The sequence below is a fragment of the Chaetodon trifascialis genome, chromosome 16 (assembly GCF_039877785.1).
Source record: "Chaetodon trifascialis isolate fChaTrf1 chromosome 16, fChaTrf1.hap1, whole genome shotgun sequence".
NCBI classification, from domain to species: Eukaryota; Metazoa; Chordata; class Actinopteri; order Chaetodontiformes; family Chaetodontidae; genus Chaetodon; species Chaetodon trifascialis.
In genome coordinates, this window is record NC_092071.1 from 16,321,268 (window position 1) to 16,334,475 (window position 13,208).

At 42.2% G+C, this 13,208-nt stretch overlaps 2 protein-coding genes across 3 annotated transcripts; one reads left to right on the plus strand and one right to left on the minus strand.

Annotated features, from left to right (window-relative positions):
* The first annotated feature begins 2,511 nt into the window (after positions 1–2,511).
* On the plus strand, positions 2,512–6,716 carry cnga2b (cyclic nucleotide gated channel subunit alpha 2b). The gene is made up of 6 exons (XM_070983484.1): positions 2,512–2,612; positions 2,703–2,813; positions 3,633–3,809; positions 4,487–4,594; positions 4,725–4,831; positions 5,224–6,716. Exons 1-6 carry the CDS (start codon positions 2,512–2,514, stop codon positions 6,714–6,716), a joined length of 2,097 nt encoding a protein of 698 aa, XP_070839585.1.
* A 1,927-nt stretch (positions 6,717–8,643) lies between these two features.
* Positions 8,644–11,926, minus strand: rraga (Ras-related GTP binding A). Of its 2 annotated transcripts, none has more exons than XM_070982805.1 (10): positions 11,864–11,926; positions 11,344–11,458; positions 10,750–10,849; positions 10,589–10,655; positions 10,246–10,468; positions 9,890–9,985; positions 9,684–9,806; positions 9,498–9,589; positions 9,289–9,404; positions 8,644–9,198 (listed from the first exon to the last, which is right to left on the minus strand). In XM_070982805.1, the coding sequence occupies exons 2-10, from the start codon at positions 11,368–11,370 to the stop codon at positions 9,095–9,097; spliced, it is 948 nt and encodes a 315-aa protein (XP_070838906.1). In that variant the 5' UTR covers positions 11,371–11,458; positions 11,864–11,926; the 3' UTR covers positions 8,644–9,094. The 2 variants fall into 2 exon arrangements, with proteins under 2 accessions (XP_070838906.1, XP_070838905.1); XM_070982804.1 differs by having other exon boundaries at positions 11,773–11,908.
* Positions 11,927–13,208: the final 1,282 nt, after the last annotated feature.

The following is a 13,208-nucleotide window of genomic DNA, read 5'->3' on the forward strand; positions in this document are numbered from 1 at the left end:
CTCTGGGCTCCACTCCCTGAAGGCTTTCTCAGTAACTCTCCAGTCCTTCCATTTCCCAAGGATCTGATTAAAGCTGAGACTGTCAGAGAGCTGGATGATGAGGAGACTGTCTCCTGTGGCCTTCATCATCTGGATTTTCAAGCTCCATTTGCATCATGGAGTGTGTCTGTGTGGTGTTGAGAGCAGGGTTTGGCTCTATATATATGGCATCAAATCACAAGCACCAGAGTCCATTATAGCATCAGAAATTAAAGATTGATTAAAAGGGTAGATGTACTTGTTCTGCAGAAACGGCCCCTGTGACTTACACAAACTATTATGTATGAAATGAGTGGTCTGACATTAGTTCTTTCAGTGGTGAGTAGACGAGAAAAATGTTAAATAAATGCAGTCCATTTACCATCTACTGTTACAGATCATTAATAATGATGCAATGTTTGCTTTTTTAGTGAAAAAATTGATAATTTGACCTCTTTGGGCTAACAGTTGAACAGTTACTGAAAATATCATGAATAACCATGTGACAGGTTTACTGCTAACATTTTACAGGTAACTGAAATATGAAGAAGAGCCCCTGTTTTTACTGAAAGGGGTCACAAGCCAAAAAGGTTGTGAAAAACTGCAGTGGAGAAAAAGTAGAAAGTAGCATGAATTGGAAATAAGTCAAAATCAGAAATTGGCTACATGTATTTAGTTACTTTGCACCACTGCAAGCCAACATTTCAAGTAAATAGTCAAACATTTTCCACCATATAAGTCCAGTGTATTAATGCACAATGAATGAAAAAGCCTGTTGAACTGTCTGCTGTTTCCCCTGAAGACTCCTCACTCTAAAACTGACATCTGGACTCTTGAGCATTCAAAGATTTCCCCGCCCTGCACCTCTCATCCTGCCAGCCTCCTGCTTGTGCTCCGTCCATCCGAGGATCAGGTGGACCACGTGCTCCTGCTCCTCAGGGGAAGAGGGGAACGCACTTCAAGAGGAGGCTCACAGAAAATGTTGCAAGAGCGGGACTTGTGATTGTCTTTTTCTTTTCTTTTTTCTTTTTTTTTTTGTGTTGGGCGCAGTTTGATTTTTCCTCTCATAACATCCACTGTGGGCACTGAGGATGGATTGGCCGGGAGAGAGCTGCTCTGGGTGTGTCTGTGTGAAGTCACCATAAGGACTTTATTGGAGAAACTGAAGGAAACTAAAGGTAAGACTAAAGGCGAGTGAGAACTGATCTTTTCCATCATTTTCTTCTCTCTCTCTCTCTCTCTCTCTCTCTCTCTCTCTCTCTCTCGCTCTCTCTCTCTCTTTTTAGTTAATTACAATGCTGTTAACCAACATTGCTAATGTGTTAGGAATACAACTTAATGACAATGACCTTTAATGTTGATGTAATATTGTTCAAGTAAAAAATGTTTACAGCACCGTGTAATGCTAGCAAAGCAAATAGCTCTATCTTAGAACGTATTAAATAATAAAATATATAATAAATGCAATTACAGGAGAAAAAATCTTGTCACGTTTCATAAGTTTGATTTTAAAAAAGTAAGCTTTATTTAAAGGGCTGTAATTTTCTAGTAATTTCCTAGATATAACTACTTAATTTAGCACTAATCATAGGGAAAATAGGAATCTGAAAAAAGCTCCATTTAAACCAAAGTGAAAATATATTAATTTCTCATTAATTTTTAGCAACTTTCTCCTTATACAGCACTGTAGGTTAAATTGTTTGTTTGCTGGAATAAATCCCACAATTAATACAAAATGCCATTTTTCTTTGTGGAAACTTTCTACAAAACATTTGGGAAATTATTCAGAAATGATGGACCCATAAAATAAATATAAAATAAAGCATTTCCAAAATAATAATAAGCTGAGCTGCTTTTCTGGGCCACACTAACAGTAGGACATGGCGCATGTCTCTTTGCAGTTGAATTGGCAGTTTTTGCTGCTGGTTTAGTGAACCCTCTTGGCTTTCAGTCAGCACCCTGGTTTCCTAAGCGATGCCGCTCCTGAGGGAGAGCAGCTGATTGGCTCACTGAGCTTCAGGCTGACTGTGTGTGTGGGTGTGTTTTCGTTAATGATCCACCAATTAGTTATACAATGGTAACAGTCGCCTAAACACCTCATCTTGTCTCTGAGCTGCGGGGGTGGGAGTGTGTCCCTGCCCTCGTGGTTTCAGGGGTGAGGGATGCTACGTTTAGTGGCCTGATATGGGTTTTAGGGGAACTTCCGTCATGACTGTACTTTATGTAGCATTAGTATCATGTCACCGGGTTTCTCTTGTAGTTCAGTCACTACAGCAACCAGCTGCTGTGTGACGGGACAGGTGAGGGACTGTGGAAGACACTCCCAGTCGTCCCCCCAGGTGTCCCCTGACTATAATCTGTCATACGCACCATAAACACTTTGCTCTGCTGCCACACTGTCACTGAAGGTAAGACCACATGAGAACATGCTCAACACAATCACATACACAATACATGTGATATGAGTGTTTGCCCGCATCTGCAGATCTGAAGATGACAGGCCAGGTGGCGGAGAGAGACCGGTCGCCACACAATCTGTCAGTGAAGACCACCTTAGAGGAGGAGATCGAGAGAGCCGAGAGTATTCTCAGCAGGTGACAGCAACGATTAAATCCTGTGTTAGGATGTGTTTGTCTCAGAGGGTTGTTTGAGAGAAGCAAAACACTCATGTTCTTATCTCCCAGGGTGCCGTCCGTCTGCGATGACACATCCTCAGAGCTCCAAAGGGTCGCTGCTCTTGACCCTCACGGAGGCAACTCCAGAAACTCTTTTCAGAGGAGCGGAGCTATCTCAAGGTAAAGCTGTAACAACCCACAGCACAGCACAGCACAGCACAGCACAGCACAGCACAGCACAGCACAGCACAGCACAGCACAGCACAGCACAGCACAGCACAGCACAGCACAGCACAGCACAGCACAGCACAGCACAGCACAGCAGCCTCCTTCACAGCACCTTTAGAAACTGATTGATCAGACTATTTAGAAACAGATCATGACTGTTTCCTCACACCAAGTACAATAGGTGCTGAAAGTATTTTGTTCAAGTGCTTTTAAGGCCACAGGTTGGATAAAAGTACACATTCAAGACCCCAATTTTACAGTAAAGTCAGTAAGGTTCCTGGAGTCAAAAACCTTAAACTGGATGCCGAGATTCCTTCTTTGAGGATGTTTTTCCCCAAACAATTTACCATGCTTGTGTTGTTTCAAACATGTCAAATTAATTGGGAAACCTTGGGAGAATCGTCTAACCAAACAAGGCTCTAGTCCAGTTAAACGTATTGGTTTCTCAGTATTTCCCATAATGCTTCATTGTTTGTGGTCTTTAAAGGATGTTGTCCATTTATCTAAATGCCTCTGTTTGACCTCTCTGAGGGGAAAGATGTGGTGGACTTGCTGCGCTCGTGTCTGTGCTGGAGGAATAGCATCTGGTGGGACAGCCAGTCCTCCCTCTGATGGCATCGTACATTAATAACCATTTAATGTTTTTAATAAACTGAATTATTACACTGCCCTGGTTTTGTTCTCGTGTGTGCTGAGTAAGTTCTTTTAGCTCCAGCTGTGACTCACACATGTTTTTAAAGAGCTTCAGTGTTTGCTGTGTGTGTGCGTCAGACTGGTGAGCCTGGTGGTGAGACTGAGGGAATGGGCACACAGGAGTCTGTTGGAGGAGGAGGAGCGGCCAGACTCCTTCATGGAGCGCTTTCGTGGCCCTGAGCTGAAAATGGCCCCCAGCCGCATCAGCAACACGCAGCCGGATGCCAATGGCAACAATGCCAAAGGGATCTTCAGGTATGCCTGCCTGCCTGCCTGGACCATTACTCTGTGCTTTGATATGCATTGCATGCAGTTGCAATGTAATCCAACACAACTGTTTGTAATAATAGTCTAATAATAGTACCTTAGTTAAGACATAAATCATTTTGAAAATACTGTTGATAGCAGGCGACACTTTAAGGGTCATGGGGCTCCTCATGTGCACACAGTGTTAATGTTTAGGGTTAATTTTGCCCAGAAGTCATAAAAGAGCAACATATGATCAAATCAGAGGGAAATTTCAGTGCAGAAATCAAGCCTCAAAGTTCTCATTATGTCATAGACAAGGCCTGTTTAAATAAAGGTTTTGGGGGAAAAAAGGGCATGTCAACACTGGTGGTTTTAATGCTGTAGTTTATATTCCTATGTCCGCTTTTGCTTCACTAAATAAGGAAAAGAAGGTGGAAAATACTGGAAACACCTCTCAGTATAATACAGTACACCACCACAGCACAAAGCCTTACAAATGACCACATAGACAAGTCATCACACCAACAAACTAACATTCTCAGTTGTTAGAAATATTTGTTGCAGGGATGTTGTATTGCTTTGCTTTATAACTTGCAGCTGCTTCTGTCTTGCAGTAATATGTGCTACTTTACAGAAACATAAGCCACAGCTTACACAAGCCACACCTCTCTCCGTGCTTTCAGGAAAAAGTGGAATCTGTTTGTGGTATCTCCGTCTGACAATGCCTACTACCGCTGGTTATTTGTTATCGCCACGGCGGTGCTCTACAACTGGTTCCTTGTTGTAGCGAGGTAATAACACCACAGCCATTATCTGCAGGGGCCCTGCAGCCTCCAGAGACAGGTGATGGGTGTAGTGAATGGGTGTACTGTCCACTTCTTTGACTGGAGCAGTAAATCATGTTTCTTTTTATATTCACAGGGCATGCTTTGACAAGTTACAGGTGGGCAATTACATCTGCTGGCTGGTGTTGGACTACCTCTCTGACCTTGTGTACCTAATGGACACTTGCGTCCGACTTCGCACAGGTTATCTATTTTAAAATCCATCTTCTGGCCTCAATGCACAATGTAGCTGTATTACACAACAGAAGTGCTAAGCCTTAAAGGGCCCGTGTGTATACTTTTGATGTGATTATTCAAAGATATTTATCTTTCAAATGATTCTAATGGCAAATGCTTTTACTTGTGGAAACATGTGACAGTCCTGGTGGAAATAGTTTATGCCACTTTCAGCCCATTAACCAATGATTCACCACCATTGACATGAAACATCGGAATTCGATCCATTCTTACTTAAATCTTGATCAGTGCACCTGGAAGTTGCGGTTTAGCTTCATCCCACAATATGAATTGTTTTTCAAAGACACAACAGTGACTCACTATTCACCTGAATGTGTGCTCCACGTTTCTTGTCTTAGGGTTTCTGGAACAGGGTTTACTGGTGAAGGACCATGCCAAGCTCAGAGACAACTACGTCCGAACGTTACAGTTCAAGCTGGACGTGGTGTCCATCCTGCCCACTGACCTGGCATACATCTCCACCGGCATCCACACACCACAGCTCAGGTTCAACCGCCTGCTGCGCTTCCCACGCATGTTTGAATTCTTTGACCGCACTGAGACACGCACCAACTACCCCAACATCTTCCGTATTGGCAACTTGGTGCTTTACATCCTGGTCATCATTCACTGGAACGCCTGCATTTATTACGCTATATCTAAGTCTTTAGGATTTGGCTCAGACACTTGGGTGTTCCCAAACATCTCCAAACCTGAGTACTCCTCCTTGACTCGGAGTTACGTCTACTGCCTGTACTGGTCCACTCTTACTCTGACCACTATTGGAGAGATGCCTGCACCTGTGCGAGATGAAGAGTACCTGTTTGTGGTCTTTGACTTCCTTGTTGGGGTGCTGATCTTTGCTACAATTGTGGGAAATGTCGGTTCTATGATTGCCAACATGAATGCCACGCGTGCCGGGTTTCAAGCTCGGATTGATGCCATCAAACACTACATGCACTTCCGTAAAGTCAGCAAAGAACTGGAGACGCGTGTCATTAAATGGTTTGACTACCTCTGGACCAACAAGAAAGCTATCGACGAGCAGGAGGTGCTAAAGAACTTGCCAAACAAGCTACGTGCTGAGATTGCTATAAATGTACACCTGGAGACCCTGAAGAAAGTCCGCATTTTTCAAGACTGTGAGGCAGGACTGCTGGTGGAGCTCGTGCTCAAGCTACGCCCGCAGGTCTTCAGTCCAGGGGACTACATCTGCAGGAAAGGGGACATAGGAAAGGAGATGTACATCATTAAAGAGGGGAAGCTGGCAGTGGTGGCTGATGACGGGGTCACTCAGTACGCTCTTCTCACTGCTGGCAGCTGCTTTGGGGAAATCAGCATTCTGAACATAAAAGGTAGTAAAATGGGAAATCGTCGAACAGCCAACATTCGCAGTTTGGGCTACTCTGATTTGTTCTGCCTGTCTAAGGATGACTTGATGGAGGCAGTGACTGAGTATCCAGATGCTAAGACTGTGCTGGAGGAGAGGGGCCGGGAGATCCTGATGAAGGAGGGTCTGCTGGATGAGAATGCAGAGAGCGGCGGGCTGCAGAAAGAGGACACAGAGGAGAAGGTGGAGAGGCTGGAGTCCTCCCTGGACACTCTCCAGACTCGCTTTTCCCGTCTGCTCAGTGAATACACACACACTCAGCAACGGCTGAAGCAGCGCATCACTCTGCTGGAGCGGCAGCTGAATCAAACGGACTGCGGCGCAGATGCGAGCAATGACGTGGACGCAGATGCAGAGACGGTCAAGGATGCAGACCCCGGGCCTATTGCCCATACAGATGCGTCCCCACAAAGAAATAGCGTGCAAACAGAGGACAAAAAGAGCCCGACATCAAAACATTAACTGTGTCGCTGATATGTTTGATCCATATCTCCTGAAATACATTGATACAGGCTCTTTAAGGTACAGAGAAATCCCACAACACCCTCTTTAACTACCAATGTGAGAATGCTTTCATCTGTTTAGCCGAGCGTAGAAATATCTGCATGTCAATAAACATGAAAAGAAAGTGGACAACACTGCAATGCCCATGCAGTCTTTGAGTTCTTGTCTAGCAAACCGGTGAATGTGAACATGTTTGAATGGCTTGCTCAGTTGCCTCAGCAGAGGGACTGAGTTGTGTTGACATATATTATGCTCAGGGCCTGCACACCTCGTCCCTCGCTGCTCCTCCTGGGGAAAAGGTCCAAGGAGAGACGCTAGAAGGTGATTTGCTGAGTTCACATACACAAACACAGTTATTTTCCAGTGTCCTCGTGTTTCAGGTTAGATCTGAACCAGACATACCGTAATGACTATCATAACAATCTTTTGACATGTCTTTCCTACTCTGAATTTTTGTGGCACGTCTAAGGAGAGTCAATTTGTCATCTGTTCATTCAGTTGTGCCACAAATGGGCTTCAATTTAGTGAGATTTTTATTTGCTGTAACATTTTCTTTGCCAGTTTTATATCAAACACCACTTGGTCTCTGTTGGTATTTAGTTACTCCCATTTCTTTGATACATACTTACTCCTTGAAGCGAGGGACTGGGGATTTTCCAGTTATTCAGTCTCTGCATTCCAGGATACAAATGAACCACATGAGCAGTGTCGATAAGCGCAGCTGAAACAATGCCCCTGCAGCAGAGCTGGCTAGTATAATAAAGAAGCAGGAGGTAATGCATGCGTGTCCCCTGCAGCTCCTGAAGGAGTGGGTCGGCTCGAGTACGATGGACAAAGCTCCAGTCTCTGTACCTGTCACACGCTGGTCTAAAGACGGGTACAGCTCCTGATGAACTCAAATATCAAACCTGCATGAAGATCTCAATCTGACCTTAAGATGACCTTCACATGAGATATGAAAATTCCCTAAACATTACTGATTTGTAAATCTAGATTGAAATCAGGGTCTGGACAGAGCTGCACTCACGGCACATGACAAGCTGTAACTTTAAAGGCCCAGAAAAATGTATTTTCCAAATCAGCTTCTTACTGTGAGCAATGGGGTCCCACATAAATGTACCATTTTTTGTCAAAGAAGAATGTTGTTTATTTTCCATTCGGTATTTCCATATTCATTTTTCTTCCCTCTTTGCTCCTCTCACAAGATTAAAGTGGGAGGGGCCCAGATAGAAAGAGGTGATGTCAGATGTTTCTGTGCACCAATCAGAGTTTAGCAATATTCATATCAGAAATGTGATGACAGGTAATAAGCAAACCACACCCACACAGTCCTGGTGATGCAGATTTGCTGAGGTTGGGAATAAAAAATACCCAAAGATGTTCAGGATTATTTCACACATACTTGTGAATGTTTTCATGTTAGAGAGAAAAACTTGTTTTGAAGCAAAGTTTTCAGGAACTTCGAGTGCTAATTCAGATATTTACAACAGGGTTAATTTGGCTGTTTGTCACAGTGTTAAACTCAATGAAATGAACTCATTGCGCTGTGCACTCATTGCAGCTCCATCTGCACCCACACTACTGCTGACTCCATGCGACTTGCATAACAGGTGCACTGATCTGTCCTGTGCCCTTCCCCAGTCTCTCTCACACACACATGTAATCCCCTACCACATCAAACATGTGCCACCATACTGTCACGCGCACAGAACAACTGGTGCAGTGTCAAAAAGGTCTTGTGGCTTCAGTGAAAAAAAGGAACATGTACCATCTCTAAGCAGGCTGGTTTTACAGGAAGTAACCACATACTGACACGTGTGCCATAAATGTGACACTTTTGCTGATTGAGTGGCGAGAAAAAAAACACATTACAAATGATATTTTTCTGAATATAACTATATTGTTCGTACTTTCAAAGTGTAACAGCTTACAAACTGCATTTGAAAATCAAACAGTATCTGCTGCTCATCATTTGGAGATAACATCCCCCAAACACTGGGACTCACTGCATGGAGTAAATGAATGAATCAACTGTAGAAGACAAAGCGTGACAGCAAATGAAGCCCCCCTTCATCGTACACACAACTATTCATTTTACTTTAATGTGTCACGTTAGGGCAAATACTTCAACAGAATGTGTCTCTGTTTGAGATACTTGTGATCACTGTAGAGGAAAAGAAAATATGATTTCTCCTGTAATAACTGTGATTGAAGGTGAAGATATAGAGGACACAGTGCAGGGCTGCTCATGTGTATTGGAGCTGGATGACAACAACATGTCGTCTGCGGTCTGTGGACTGATTGGCTGAGAGTATCCACTGGGACAAATGCACAGGCTAGCGCATTCGCATGTGCAGGCTGTGCTTGGGTCCATCCACCCGCTCCAACTTCTCAAAGTGTTTCCTAGCATTACGGATATTGATGAGAGTGGCTGCAGATGCTGGAACAATGGAAACATGGGTTTTCATTATGCTGATCTGGTCTCTTAAATGCACATTCACTGCAGAGAAATGTCAGCTTTGCTACTTACGAATGGAGGGGTCCGACATGATGACCATGACATATGTGTTGGAGGTGAAGACGTCAATGAAGGCCGCGAAGTTGGAGTTCCTCACTTCCATGCTTTGAAATGAGGCCGCAAGTTTACTGAAATGAAAAAATTATAATAATCAGAAACATCGTAGAGATTCAGCAGGTGACGTGTTGAGTGAAGGAGGTGTTTTTGCAGGGTGAACTTACCTACAGCTGAGTTTGAACTGTTTGATTATGTTACTGATCTTCTCAAAGCGGTGAGCGTCACGCTGCTCTTTGCACTGGTAGTGGGAGATCACCTGAATTTAAGAAATAAAAAACAAAAGACTCTCATTACTCGAGCCACATTTCTGCTGGGGACACTGTTGTTCCAGAGAAAGCGGTCGCTCTCACCAGGAAGGTTGCTCTCTCAAACAGAAGAACCTCATCTGCCTCTATGATCTGCGCAAAGTTTCTCAGGTTTGTCTCCAGCTGCTGGACGTTTGGGATGAGCTGGTACACTATGCTCGACCAGGCCTGCGAAGACATTTAAAAAGGTTTCTTATAGCGTCAGCCTTGCGACCTGACATCTGAACCTACAACCAGCCAAATGTCTCAACCTTATACAAGGTTTCATCCCAGATTGACGTCCTGAAGCACGTGCAAGCCAGAGGTCTGGACAGTCTCTTCAGGTCCTCTTCACGCTCCTTAAAGATCTGCAAAAACAGTACAGACAGTCAGTCAGTTCAACATCTTGAACAAATGACTCACACAAATAGAGAAATTTGCCTTTAAATGTTTAAATAATATCACTTATTCTGCCTTTGTTCTCCATCCTCCTTCAAAAAAGGAAGCATGCTACCTCTTCAGTTTTGCACATTTAAATCATTATCATCATTATCTAATGCAGATGTGTAGATGTATTCAGCAGAATGGGAGTTAAAGTAATCTTCGTGAACATGGCTGTTGAGCTTACCAGATCTCTCTGGTCTTCCTGCACCAGATCCATTTTGTGAACAAGGCAGAACACTTTAGCGTCTGGGGAGTTCTGCAGGATGGCCTCCAGACACGACTGGTAGTAGTGCATGTCTTTCTCCAGCTCACGGCTCTCAACATCAAATACATAAATAAGCACCTCTACGTTTCTGAAAATGTTGTCCCTTTGGCTGGTGAAGTAGTTCTCCATGAACGTGTCCTGTCTGATGTGTAAAGGAAGCAGAGGGTAACATTTAACTGAGGCTTTCAGATTAGGAGAAAGGCTTGGACTGAATTGTCAAAGGTTGCCCAAAGATGGCAAATAATGAACAAATGTACTTTACCCTCCACAGTCCCACAGGTTTAGAACCAGATTGCCCAGAAACCGTACATGGGAGTGCTCCACGTCAACTACATTTAACAAGCAAGGATAAAAAGTTTTAATGGATGAAATTCAAGACAAACCCAGCATGAAAAACGTATCTTCAAGCAGCAGCACTCTTACTTGTAGCTCCGAGGCGGCGTGTGTCTCGAGCTATGTAATTAGCAAAGATGATTGATCTCATACTGGTCTTTCCAGACCCACTTTTTCCCATCAGTAACACCTGAAAGCACAAATGCAACAGAGACCATCACTGAAGTTAAAATCCTGTCTATCCTCTCTTCTACTCTCATGACCAATGACGAAAGAAACGCTGACATAAAAAAAGCTACGGCGCAATATTAAAACTAAAATCTGTCACATTTACAGATCCTGACTTTAAAGAGTTTTAAAATAAATCTGAAGTTTTGGGTAGATGGATTGGTTGCACCATCTCAGCATCAGTGTCTCCTGATTTATGTTTATTGTGACTTATTATGTAAAGTACCACATGCTGCATAGCAAATTTGTGCATTTTTCATTGTAATGGTGGGTCTGACTGCAGCTTCCTGAAACATTTTAAGGTATTGGAAAACAACTAAAGCTCCGAATTTAAAAGCCTGGTAGAAGCATGACATGACAGTACACGGGTAAAGTACAAACATCTCAATATGAAGTACAGCACTTCAGTAACTGTACTTCTCCACTGCCAAGAGGAAGCGATAGCCTCTGCTTTACCTTTTTCTTCATGGCTGTGCTTGACATCCCAATCAGCAGAGACGTATTTCTCTGAGCTGCAAGTCAGATGACTTTAGTCTGTGTCCCCAGCAGCTCTCCTCTTCCTCCCCTTCAGCTGCAGAGCAAACACAAATATGTTCACCTAGCTGTTACTCAGCTCTGCTGAGGCAGAACAAACTACACACGACACGTTTAAACGCTTGTATGACGGAAAATTCATGAGTGTTCAACCAGCTATCATCTTATTAAACATACAAGAATATACAAACAGTTAACTTAACAAAAACTCTTTTCTCTGTTCCGGATAAACACCTGAGCTAATGCTAAGTTAGCTAGCACGACAGGCAGTCCAGACAAATATCAGGTAGCTTAGCCGAGCTAAACGGCTAGCTAGCTAAGTTAAAATTCAGTCGTGTGTCGTCTACTCACCCCGACAGGGTAGAAAGCTTAAATTCAACTTAAATTCAGAGTCACACTACAGGTTTTATTCGTTTTTAAGAATACCAGTTGTATACATTACTTGGTAGAAGCAGGCAGTGAAGTCAAGATCAGCTGCTTCCTGTTTACGCCGAAGTCACATGATGAGAAATATTTGGTTTCTGCCCCGAGTTTGGTCTCGCAGACAGCTCGTGCTCTGTTTCCAGGTGTTTACCAGAGGTGGATGTAACTAAGTACATTTACTAAAGTGCTCTACTTAAGTCCTAATTTAAGGTACTTGTACTTTACTTGAGTCTTTTCTTTTCTTTCTAGTTTCTACTCTCTACATCTCAGAGGGAAATGTTGGACTTCTTTCACTTCATTTATTTGACTGTTTTAGTTACAAGTTACTTTAAGATTTTGTACACAAAACACGAAAGAGCTTCTAAACTATAATGTTTACCTCTAAACTACTCGACAGTTTATATAAGTACAGCTGAAACGATTGGATGATTAATTGACAGAAAAATAATTGGTAACTACTTTGATAATCATGTCATTTTTTATGTAAAAACATTTCATGGTTTCATTTTAATAACTTTAATGTATTTGTAATCATTTTGTCTTTTGGACAGTTGTAAAGACATCACTTTGGGCTCTGGTAGCTGTGACAACATTTCTCACTATTTTCAGAATTTCTACAAACTAAACAATCAATCAAGCAATGGAAAACAAAATAATCAGCAGATTAATCTATAATGAAAATAATCATACATTTACATACGTACATTTTCGAGATTATACTTACATAACTTTACTTACTTGTAACAGAGTATAAATGGATTAATTAATAGCAATCCAAAATTCAATAATAAATGACTTTTGACAGTTTTTGCCAATACCGTCCTAATCCTGTTTACATATCGATATGATGTTTTCAGAGATATTCACAAATAAAAAGTGGTATTGCAGTTCATCACTTCGGCCATAGATGGCACTGAACAGTCATGAGTATGACGGGTTCAAGGCCTCGCCACCACGGATGTATTGTAAGAGCTGAATAACAAAAATGGCGCCCACATTATTTTATTCTTTCTTTGGCTTATTATTGTTTTATGATGGAAGTTTTCACCGGATGTTGTTCTTTTTTAGTGCTTGATAGGTATGTCGGGGGTAAATAAGACAAAGAAAAATAAATAGAGGTTCAGCAGTTCAGTTATACTATATATATGTATATGCAAACTGATATTATTTTGCTAAGATGATAAAAAGATTCATAATATAATACTTTATTCTGAACTGCAGACATCAAAACTAAACACCATGTTTTTGTAACTAAAAATGAGCAGAAATGTCAGAATGAATGTATTCTATGTATTCCATATTATAGAAGTATCCATTATATATAATAATATATTCATATTATATACAATATGATATAATATCAA

Bases quoted from the DNA above. Each gene is read 5' to 3' on its own strand.
- rraga (XM_070982805.1), bottom strand. From the start codon at position 11,370: ATGTCAAGCACAGCCATGAAGAAAAAG. The intron at 9,807-9,889 runs GTTGAGACATTT...ATGTCTTCGCAG, and splicing joins GGGATGAAACCTTGTATAAG to GCCTGGTCGAGCATAGTGTA. The intron at 9,590-9,683 runs GTGAGAGCGACC...TCTTAAATTCAG, and splicing joins TTGAGAGAGCAACCTTCCTG to GTGATCTCCCACTACCAGTG.
- cnga2b (XM_070983484.1), top strand. From the start codon at position 2,512: ATGACAGGCCAGGTGGCGGAGAGAGACCGGTCGCCACACAATCTGTCA. The intron at 4,595-4,724 runs GTAATAACACCA...TTATATTCACAG, and splicing joins TGGTTCCTTGTTGTAGCGAG to GGCATGCTTTGACAAGTTAC. The intron at 4,832-5,223 runs GTTATCTATTTT...TTCTTGTCTTAG, and splicing joins TTGCGTCCGACTTCGCACAG to GGTTTCTGGAACAGGGTTTA.